This window comes from Lolium rigidum, chromosome 7, assembly GCF_022539505.1.
Source record: "Lolium rigidum isolate FL_2022 chromosome 7, APGP_CSIRO_Lrig_0.1, whole genome shotgun sequence".
NCBI classification, from domain to species: Eukaryota; Viridiplantae; Streptophyta; class Magnoliopsida; order Poales; family Poaceae; genus Lolium; species Lolium rigidum.
Window position 1 is genome coordinate 318,471,258 of NC_061514.1, and position 11,553 is coordinate 318,482,810.

General features: G+C 50.5%; 2 protein-coding genes across 2 annotated transcripts; one reads left to right on the plus strand and one right to left on the minus strand.

The window, feature by feature from the left end:
* Nucleotides 1–260: 260 nt before the first annotated feature.
* Nucleotides 261–1,658, plus strand: LOC124676824 (probable serine/threonine-protein kinase PBL4). The gene is made up of 2 exons (XM_047212848.1): nt 261–321; nt 411–1,658. Exons 1-2 carry the CDS (start codon nt 261–263, stop codon nt 1,538–1,540), a joined length of 1,191 nt encoding a protein of 396 aa, XP_047068804.1. The 3' UTR covers nt 1,541–1,658.
* A 4,481-nt stretch (nt 1,659–6,139) lies between these two features.
* On the minus strand, nt 6,140–9,621 carry LOC124673225 (RINT1-like protein MAG2L). The gene is made up of 4 exons (XM_047209346.1): nt 9,384–9,621; nt 9,149–9,256; nt 8,272–8,384; nt 6,140–8,146 (listed from the first exon to the last, which is right to left on the minus strand). Exons 1-4 carry the CDS (start codon nt 9,619–9,621, stop codon nt 6,140–6,142), a joined length of 2,466 nt encoding a protein of 821 aa, XP_047065302.1.
* Nucleotides 9,622–11,553: the final 1,932 nt, after the last annotated feature.

Genomic DNA, 11,553 nt, shown 5'->3' on the forward strand with positions numbered 1-11,553 from the left:
CGTACATGTAGTCGTCTGTCAACGTAGTGATTGGTCGAACCATCCGTCCGTCACATCACTATCTATTTCTATTGAATTTTGAGCACCAGCCTTGCCTGGATGCTTCGCTCTCGCCTTTATACTCTCCTTTTCGTCAGAGCTGTACGGCGGCACTCTACTGAATCACTCCGTTTGGGTTGGAGCTCGCAGCAGATAGTTCGTGGTGGTCGTTCGGAGATCGATCGGGCTGATAATCAAGCTCGGGAGACAAAGCTTCAGCTATGGGGAACTGTATGGGCGGCTCTGCCAAGTGCGCCAATGCATCCACTCCCTTCGCATCGAGTAAGCCGAAATTCCTCTCTCAGATTTTGTCCTGAGAATTATGAGCATCAGGAGATTCTTGTACTAACAACATGTCTTGATGATTTCAGAGGTGATCCCGGGAAGCAGCACATCCAACTCCAAGGCGACGCAAGGGAGCAGCAGCTCCTCAGACGGCCGGAAGAAAGCCACCGACGAGCACGCGCCCGCGGCGGCGCCTCCGGCGACGGCCACTGCACTCAAGTCGTTCAGCACGAGCGACCTCCGCGCGGCGACCAAGAACTTCGGCTCCAGCGCCTACCTGGGGGAAGGCGGGTTCGGGTGCGTGTACAAGGGGTGGATCGACGAGGTCACCCTCGCCCCGGCCAGGCCCGGCGCCACCAACGCCATGATGGTCGCCATCAAGAAGCTCAAGAAGGAGAGCTACCAGGGCCACCGGGAGTGGCTCACGGAGGTGACCTTCCTCGGGGAGCTCCACCACGACAACCTCGTCAAGCTCGTCGGCTACTGCTCCGACTCCGACAGCAACAAGCTGCTCGTCTACGAGTACATGCTCCGCGGCAGCCTCGAGAACCACCTCTTCCGCCGCGGCAGCGGCAACCAGCCGCCGCTGCCGTGGGCCACGCGCGTCGTCGTCGCCGCCGACGTCGCTCGAGGGCTCGCCTTCCTGCACTCCCGCGACGTCATCTTCCGGGACCTCAAGTCCTCCAACGTCCTCCTCGACACCGACCACCGCGCCAAGCTCTCCGACTTCGGGCTCGCCAGGGCCGGGCCCACCGGCGGCAAGACCCACGTCTCCACCCGCGTCGTGGGGACGCGCGGGTACGCCGCGCCGGAGTACGTGGCCACGGGCCACCTCTCGGCCAAGAGCGACGTGTACGGGTTCGGGGTGGTGCTGCTGGAGCTCATGACAGGAAAGAGAGCCCTGGACGAGTCTCGCGGGCTGGCGGCGGAGCTGCTGGTGGACTGGGCGAGGCCGATGCTGGTCGGGGACAAGAGGAAGGTCATCCGGGTCATGGACACCAGGCTCGGCGGCCAGTACAACAAGAAGCAAGCGCAGGACGTGGCGGCGCTCGCGCTCCGGTGCCTCAACAACGACGGCAGGAGCCGACCAACCATGGCCGAAGTCCTCCCCTGCCTCGAGCAGCTACTGAAGGAGAACACCACCAAGTCGTCGTCGTCGGCGGCGGCGAGATCGGCCACGCCGGTGCACAGAGACCATAGGCGTCACACAGGATAGCATAGCATGTTAGATCGATCTTCTTCATTAGTTGCCTAGATTAATCATCTACTTGATTCGTTAATTACATGTGTAATGGGTTCGTCGATCCAGTGAACTAGAATCTGGAGATTAGATAGATCAAGTTTTGCTACAGTATAAAAATCCAAAGAAAGCAGGTGTTGGACCGGACTAGGATTGTATATAGGGGTTGTACCGGATTTGGATATCGCATCCAGTCATGCAGTGTTCCACAATGTCTGCTCCAAGCAATTGCCATTTGGACACCTGCCGTCAATGCCTTGCTCGTACAGCTCAGACACACATTGAACACATTTATTTTGCTCGTTTATCTTGCAGATCAACATGTTTGTACGATCGAAAAGTCAAGGACGAGGAATCTGCAATTTTTAGTCTTCATCAATTTTATAACAACTATCTTCTGATGACGAATCGGCAACTGTACTATATGCAATCTACTCAAACAAATTGCCATCTGGATACGGTCAATGGCTTGCTCGTATAGCTCTCACACACATTGAACATATCTCTTTTTTTTCTTTTATCCTGACAGATCAGCACCTACACATGTTAGACAGCTGTATCTGAAAGACAGAGTGATAGGAGAAGTGACTTCTCGGGTGATGCATTGTGTTGCTCCATCCCCGCCAAAACAAAAAACAAAAGATAAAGTCCGTGTATTTTTTGAAAGCTGCGTGATCAAGCTGTGTCTATGTTGTGATGGCTGAAAATAGATTGCAGCTGAGCTTCAGGAGACGGTTGAGTGTGGATCTGCAAGGACAGATGGGAGAACTACGTGCCTTTCTCTGAAGAAGACATGATAGAAGGTTTTTGAACGTGAAGTTGCCATGTATGTTTGGGGATATCGGGGAGAGCAATAGGAGCAAATAAGAGCATCTCCACTCGTCTCCCCGACGAGGCCCCCCAGCGACGTTTTTTCCATCCGGACGGCTTAAATCGGCCCAGTCGCGTCCCGGTTTCTCGTTTTCGTCCGGATTTGGCCCTTCATCCATCCGGCGAGCCCACGCCATTCCCGGTCCCCCGGGGCGCGCTCGGGGACTCCGGATGAAAGATTTTGGCGCGAAACGTCGTGTGGACCCGCGAAGTCGGCGACAGGAAAACCAAATCCTGCCGATTTTCCCTCCAATTTGCTTGCATATCTCCATTCCCTCCAATTTGCTTGCATATCCCCATTCTCTCCCGCCGAATTTGTCCATTCTCCTCGTCTTCCAGTTCCACTTCCCGGCGGCGTCTTCTCGTCCACCACCGCTCTCCTCCTACTCTTCTCGTCCACCAGAATGCTGCCGAAGGCGACGACGAGGAAGCCGCGGGCGAAGAAGGAGCGGCCGCCGGGCATGACGAACGCAGAGTGGGCGGCGGACGAGAAACGGCGCGAGGTGGAAACAAGCGGCAGGGTGGAGAGGGTGAAAAAAGCCGCCGCCAAGAGGGCGGCGGCGGCGGCCCAGGACGAACAAGCGAGGAAGATCAGCATGGCCATAAGCGGCGGCGGCGGCGCCATGTTCCACGGCCAATGGCCGACGCAAGGTACAAGCAGTTCCCCGTCGTCTTTCTCCCCTTCGTTCTACTCGCCGACGTCGAGTGCCATGTTCCAAGAGGGCACGTACATCCAACCGTCCAGGTTCACGCCATCGCCGCCCGAGTTCGCCGTCGGCAGCGGGAACCAGTACGAGGGCACCTCGCCGGCCCTGCGACGAGGGCCGCTCCCGTTCGGTGCCGCGCCGAACGACGAGGAGATCCACGAGATGATCACCTCCGGCTCCGCCGCCGCTGCGGCCCCGGGGTTCTTCATGGCCGCCGCCGCTGCGAGCCCGGGGTTCTTCACGCAAGAGGAGGCGAGGGCGACGGCAGCTATCGCGGCGCGCAACGAGTATGTGGAGGATGTGGCCGACGGAAGCCAAGCCGTCGAAGAAGAAGCCGAAGAAGAAGAAGAAGAAGAAGAAGCCGAAGAAGAAGAAGAAGAAGAAGAAGAAGAAGAAGAAGAAGAAGAAGAAGAAGAAGAAGAAGAAGAAGAAGAAGAAGAAGAAGCCGAAGAAGAAGAAGAAGAAGAAGAAGAAGAAGAAGAAGAAGAAGAAGAAGAAGAAGAAGAAGAAGAAAAAGAAGAAGAAGAACAAGCAACTCAAGACGAGGTCGCCGACGCCAACCTGTCGAAGGGGAAGAAGAAGAGGAAGAAGGACTCGCCGCCTGCCGAACCGCGTATCAAATGAATGCCGAAGGAAGAGGAGTGCCTCGTCGAAGCTTGGATGACCGTGTCCATGAACGGCATAAACGGGGCCAATCAGTCGTTTGACACATATTGGCTTCGAGTGAAGCAGGCGTACGAGGAACGCAAACTCGTCGATCCCTACTTCAACAAGACGAACATGAACGTGTACCGGGGAGATAAGGCAATGGCCACCCATTGGGGTATCATGCAGACGGCGTGCAACAAATGGCACGGCATACAGGAGGAGATCGAAAAATTGCCGATCTGCGGCCACGACTTGGAGCAAAAGGTATGCTCCGTCGACCCTGAATCACCGACGTACATCGTCGTGAGCTGACCCGTATCGCCGTGCTCTTTTTCCCCAGCTGCGCCGTGCTTTGGACATGTACCCGGACGACACCGGCCTGCAGTTCAAGTTCCTCAACGTCTACGCCCGCCTCGAGCACTGCGAGAAGTGGAAGGAAACCCGCACGACCCTCTCGGAGAAAGACCGAGCAGTACAACCCCGACGCTCCGGCGGCTGGCGCGGCGGAAGGGCGCCCTGAACTCGGCCAGAAGAAGCTCAAAGAGCTCAAAAAGACGGGCAATCCCGCCGACGGGATGCGAGCGTCGATCGACAAGTGCTCGGGCCGACTTGAGGTCGCACGCCGACGGGAGGAACGACAAGTTCGACGGCAGGTGGCGGGAGATGATCGCCAACCAAAGCGTCCGGATCGCCTCGCTCGAACACGACGGCGGCGGCGAAGAAGAGGAACACGGACTTGGCGTTCCCGATGGGCGGCGGCAACATGGAACTGATGGACGAGGAGACGAGGAATTGGTACCAGGGCCACCGCAGCGACATCCTCCGAGCCGCTCCGGACAGTCCTTCGTCGTCTCCGCCGGCTCCTACCTCGGCTTCCTCACCGTCTACCTCGTCGACGCTCGCCGCTTCGACGTCCACTGCCGCTGCTTCGTCGTCGACTGCCGCAGCCGCTTCGGCCACGGCGTGTGAGGAAACTGGTCCGTCGGACACCGTCGTGCCGGCCGGGACTGCCGATGAGCCTGTTTCCGTGTAATTTCCCTCCGATCACCAATGTGTGGCTGATCCTTTTGCTCATTTTGCCGATCAACATGCCGTACTTGTAGCGCGGGACAAGGCTTTGTTTGAATTGAAACTATGTCCGCCAAACTCCGGATGGACGACTGGAAATACGCTCCTCCCCACGACTTAATTTCGTCCAATCCGGCGGTTGTTTCGTCCGGATTTCGCCGTGGGGAGCGCCAACGAGTGGAGATGCTCTAACAGACTTGGTTCTTTTTCTGAATATCTTTAGTGGATTTCTCAATATATTCGAACCGATTGGCATGGAAGCTTTGCAATACAGCCTGTTTTGATGGGAAGTTGATAAGAGAAGGTTAGGAACAGGAGAAAAGCTGACGAACGGAGTTGATAGTTGGAACCCGGACCTGGCCTATGGAGGTCATGTTAAAAAAAAAAATCAATTTTTTTTCTAGATCAACATTTTTTTAATCTAAATGCCAAGACGAGGAACCTGAAGACGAATGTACAATTGTATATGCTATCTAGGAGTCGCAACAGGCAGACGCAAGCAGTTGAACCGGTCTACACAACACAACAAAATGAAAATCAGCGCGGCAATAAAAAAAGGGTAATGATTTGATCTGGCCCTGATCTCGTTGGCTTAATTCACGAGGCAACAGCCAACAGATTAGTTCCACAAGATTCTGACTCTGGGCTACCAGAGAAAAAATAAGCTGACGGCATCTCCAGCAGTGATGTAAGCATTTTGAATAGTCAATTTGTTTGCGTGCACCACGGATAGGGGGTGCTTAGATTGACTATGATCAAGTCAGTCAGGGTAGGATACATCAGAGGATGGTGCATTTTGTCCATTCCAGATGTCAATCTGTAGCAAGTAGGATACTTGCCTGTTTCGTCAACAATTGAAATTTACCAAGTTTCCTGAATAATTCTAGAAAGCAGGAAGCAGGACTGTTAATCCTGAAACGCACACTGCCAAGTGCAGTTTCCTTTAGTTCTACATCTTTTTGGCAGCAAGAGGTAGTTAGTCACCAAGCTTTTTGAGTTCACATTGTTCTTCCTGGAAACAAGACATCGTTCTCCATCACCATGGCAAAAGATCAGCTTCTGGTCAATTACAGGTTTGAGCATCGTGCTATACAAGCAAAGTTTCAGCCTTCAGTTGACTACAACTTTTTCATAGCAAGAGGGGATAGTCAGTCAGTCAGGCACCAAGCTTTCTGAGTTCACTTTGTGCTTCCTGGAAATAAGACGCCAGTCTCCATCACCATGGCAAAAAATCAGCTTCTGGTCAACTTCAGGTTTCAGCATCACATTATACTGACAAAGGTTATCGTCCAATCTTCTTGCTTCTCAAGACTTTCACAGCTTGGCTAGCATCTACATGGTGCAATCCACGTCGCCCCATGCAATTGTCGTTGTCCTTGCCGTTCTTAAGTGCTTCTAGAAAGTACTGCACATCTGTTTCTCTCATGCTAAGCAGCTTCAGAGAGTCGGTTACAAATGGAAAAAAGGCTTCAGGTCTCGAGCAGTAGGGCCTAAAGATGCGAAGAAGGGCTTTCGTATCGACTCTTAGCTGAATGACTCCTGGGCCAGAGAACTTCACTTCACCCCACCGTATGCTGCTGTAAATGAAGTAGTCGAGACCTTCTGCTATACTCCTCCATATATCAAGGAAATCCTTCGAGTTGAGGTATATCTTCAGTTTCGTGATTCGCTCTCTCAGAACGTCTAGACTGGCAACAAATCCAGGTGACACCTCTAGGTTTTCTTCATCAAGAACCTGATCATCTGATTGGTTCTGTTCATTTGAAGATCCAATGTTCTGTACATAGTCCCAGGATAGATCTTCAAACTCAATCAGGATGGAGGACATGATTTGTTCCAGAAAATTGGTCCCTAGTTTAACCAAGAAGGCAATTTCATCTGCAAAGAAAGAACATCGATGCTGGGAACTGCGCTTGTGAATCTGTTCTTTGTTTCCATTCCTATGCCCAGCCATGTCCAAGAAAGTGGTATCTTCATCCCATTCCCGAAGAACACATTCGCAATATCTAGCAGCATTAATTGCATAGGAAGCTCTCAATAAAGACTCATCTTCCAAAGCTGTATTTGACAATTGCAATGCCTCACATCGCTCATGCAAGACAACGAAGAAGTCATTCAAGAACTGGACTGAAGTGGATCTGGTATACTGGATCTTCATCCCTTTATTTGGCAGAGCTTGACTTCTATCAATCATCGTCAATGCACTTTTGACAACAAATTCAGAAACAGGTGGAGCTTTGTAGTCTTCTCTTGTAGAAAGAAGAAATTTAGTAGTGCTTTCCTGGTCACCAAGCTCATCCTGAGGATTAATAGAATATAACCAACTTGTCTCATTTTCCATTTCAGATTTGAGCTTATCCTGTGCAGAATTAACCTCTATATCAGCCCATATCTGAAGCCAATCAGAATGTCCAGTGTATATTGAAAAGACAGATAATGACCTAGAGAGCCCTTCAGAAATAAATGCAATTTTCTGAATTCCTGAATCTGCAAGGAGCTGCATTCTTTTATCAAAAGCAATCATCTGGTCATTCAAATGCAGCCAAGATGAATGCACTTCAAGTTTGTCATCACTTCTATGATAAGAGGTAACAAGGGCTGGGAAGATTTGCGTCTCAAGGTATCCTAGAAGTACTTTTACCATTCCAGTTACCCAAGATTCTTTGGCACTTAAGCCCACAAGCCTTGCTTGGTCAATCAAAGGCTGCAATATATCATCCACTCCATCCATGAAATCCTTTGCTATCTTGTAAACAAGAGCAAATATGAACTCTGGCTGTTCAGACCATTTAGAAAAATGATACTCCATCCTGGATACAATAGGGTGAACCAATTCATCAATTGCCCAAAGTCCATTATCAAAGCATGCAGTTTTATCAAAGTACTTCGAATCTGACAGGCCAGGAGTTGCCGCTGGCATTTTGCACTGCCGCACTTCACGGTTGGCTTGCACATGTTGCAGAGCACACAATGCTAAAAAGCTTTCAGAATACTTCTCCTTATTTGCCTCGTTCATTAAGACAAGGGGATTTGGAACTTGGGAGTACTTATCCTTCTCCATGTCCGGTGAAGACAAGGAAGGTGGCCAGCCTAATGCAGCAAGTAGAGCACGATAGTCTGTAAGTGCCTGAGGCCTCAAAATGGCTAGAGTTTTGTCCACTCTAGAATCAACAGCCACTATAAGGCTTGTCCACTGTGGCTTACTTAAGCTGATCTTTACCAATTCTCGCTCAATGTCTCTCACAGCGTCAACAGCCCGGAGCAACTTTTCTTGCTTCTGCTCCATGCCCTATATTTGAGAAAATAAAGAGTTAAACTTGATGTACCTTACTGCTGAGAGAACCTATATCAGCCTAACCTATAGTTCGCTGCGTTCAGAACAACAAAGGAGAAAGGGAAGTAAAAGGCTCTTACGTTTGATGCCCGTCGAAGTACTGATGACAGGTTCAACTTCGAGGCCTGTCTAACGATGGAAAATGTTGCATCTTCTAGGTTACCAACCAAAGCTTCCAACTGTAGAGTAGCTTCTGGAATGTCAGCATAGCAAAGTTATAGAGAGCACTATAAATTCCTACATCATAATGGGAGGACATAAAGGAGATACAGTAATACAAACAGGAATTATGTACCGCACCAAACAGATTATCCTTTTTGCAACAAAGAAGGATGAACTACCTGTGGTCATGCACATTGCAGGAAGGTAAATGATCACACCGAATTTTAGGCATTTTAAAACTTAACTGGTATGTTCAGTTTAATTATCTGCGAAACAAGCTGATGCTAGTTTATTTGGCGCAGATTTTCTCAACTGAACAAAAGGGTTACATGACTTGTCCCCTCGGTTCACATGGTCAGTCCTAGATTACAACATCTGGTTGGACTTAATGCATTACTTTTGCTCAATACAAGTAGCGTAAATTGTGAGCAAACCTTATCAAAAATAAAGTATGAGCAAACCTTTCTATCAAAAACAGAGTATGAGCAAACCTTTCTACCAAAAATAAAGTACGAGCAAACCATATTGCAAGGTCTATTCTTCGATATGGAAACTACAGAGTATTATCTCCTCTCGTGATCCAATCAAGCATAAGTGGCTAAAAGACTAGATTCAGAGCTAAATTTGACAGGTAAACCCGCTAACACTCTACTTAAATTTTCCCACACCAGCTGATTTCTGAAACGCTATGTATCTAGAATTCTTATTCCGAAATATAAGATCACGACTAGTCCATGATTGGGCAACTTTACAGTTCGGAGAGAGCATGGCACTGAGAGAAAAACAAAATCTCACCCGCGTAGAGCCGAATGGTGTCAATCCGCTGGATCTCCCGCACGATCGCCGGCAGCTCCACGCCCGGAGCGGCCGCCTCCCCCTCGTCCCTGGCAGCCATGTCTTCTCCTACGAACAAGGAACCCCGTTGAGAGTTGAGACCCGGAGCCAAATCCGCGGTAGACGGAAAGCAGACAGACAAATAGAGGAGTTGGGATAGGGGGTAAGTAAAATCCTAGGGTTTCGGTAAGCGGACCTCGGGAGCGGATGCGGCGGAGGCCCGAGCGGGCCTCGCCGGAGCGGGCGAGCCAGGAGGCGGACGAGGACGCGAGCTGCGCCTCGAGGCGGCGGACGGACGCCTCGAGCCCCTCGCACTCGCGGCGCAGGAGCTCGGAGAGGGCCGGCGCGGCGGGGAGGTCCTCCGAGGAGGTGAAGTGTGCGTTGAGGAAGCCGCTCAGGCTCGCCGCCGCCGGCTGCGGCCGCGGGGGCGACATGGCCGGTCGGTCGGAACTCGAGAGAGTAGTCGGCCGATTTTTTTCTTGAAACAAGAAACCGACGTTTTAGAGGTGGGCTGCACGTCGGACGAGGGAGGACCGGACTCCGGAGGAACGGTTCTGCCGCTCACAAGGCTTTTTCCCTGCCGGCCCGATCGCCAAAACGGCCCGGCAGGCACGCTGGGGCCATGCCTGGGCCGCAGGGTGCAGGGGGGGGGGGGTGATATACACCGACCTGGTCGGTGCGGTGCACCCACCGCACACCCTCCCCAGCCTGTGGGCCGGCCCAGTAATGTTTTGCTTTTCATTTCTGTTTTCTTTTTGCGTTTGATTTTAAATTCGTTCAAAATTTGGAAATCCTCCATAGTTCAAAAATTGTTCAGAATTAAAAATTCGTTCAAAATTTTAAATTTGTTCAAATTTCAAAATTCTTCCAAAATTTGAAAATTCGTTCAAGATGAAAAATATGTTCAAATTTAAAAATCGTTCAAATTTAAAATTTGTTCAAATTTCAAAATTCGTTCAAGATTAAAAATTTGTTCAAATTTCAAAATTTATTCAAATTTTATCATACTTGAACATTTTTCAAATTTGATAATTTTCGAAAAAAAAATTTAAACAGAAAAAAACGAGAGAACAAAAAAGAAACACTGAAAAAGAAAACAGAAAACAAAAAAAAAGAAAAAGAAAAAAAACAGAAAACAGAAAACAGAAAACCGCCGGGCCGCGGCGGTTCGGTACGCGGGCCGCGACGGTTCGCTCCACGGGCCGCCGCGTGGCGCAGCGATACACGCGCAAAAACAGAAAGCCACAGGGAGGTGCACACGAATCCAAAACGGTGGTTGGGATCCGCTGTGGGGCAGTTAATACGCGCGCGGAAGCCGAAGGGAAGTGACCCCTGACACTGACGCGGCAGTCACAGTGCGCATGTCACTGACAGGCGCGGGCCCGAGATATTCTCGACTTCGCCGAGGAGGTGTTTAATGACTAAGATGCCGGAGGATAAGATACCGGAAATGCCTTGCAAAGAGAGAAAACGTGAGTCCGGGCAAAGATGCCTGGATCTAAGTTAAGCGCCGGATAGGTTTAAACCGGTATCCAAAGACGTGAGAACCTGGCATGGTCTCGTTGGATAGAATCCGCCGGACTATACCGACTTCGGGGACTAATGTTGGGGGGATGACCCCCGGTATGCCAAAGGCATGCCAAACCGGATGGCTTATGCCATCAAGATACCGGTTTAATGTTCATACCGGAGCACAAAGATAAGAGTTTGGCTAAGTGAAGCTAAGCCGGTATCCCCAAGAGGGGTATACCGGAACCGGTAAGAAGACACGGAATACCGGAAAGAAAAGCATGTCGGCAGGACTGGTCAAAGATTCTCTCCAGAGCTAGAGGACAAATATGAGCTAAGCAAAGAAGCTTTAAACGAAGGCCTGACGATAAAGAGGAGGATGACGATGAAAGAAGCCGGAGGACGTCAGCCTCCCTGTTTAAAGAAGACCCCGGTGTCATCTATGATTAAAGTAACTTTGTAAAGTAGTTTGTCTAGTCAAAGATGCCATTAGGGTTTCTTCCCCTGTAAGCCACCCTCTCCCCTATATAAGGAGAGGGGGCACACCCGTACTCGGGAGCGAAGAGCAGAGAGAGAAATCCTGTAAGCACAAACCTGTAACCTGTGGAGATCAATGAAGAAGATGATCTAGAGCGAGTTTCTCCTTATGTCTTTCTTCTTCAACCTCTAGCCTTGGCTAAGTTCTTGAGGAAACCATCCGGAAGTTCATCCCATCTAATCACAAACCCTCCCCCGAATCCTCTAGCGTCCATTCGGCCCCAACTTAAGCCATCCTATGGCATCTGTCTGTTCACCACGACGACAGTTGGCGCCCACCGTGGGGCATGAAGTGGCGCTTGCAGGAGTTCATATTCGGG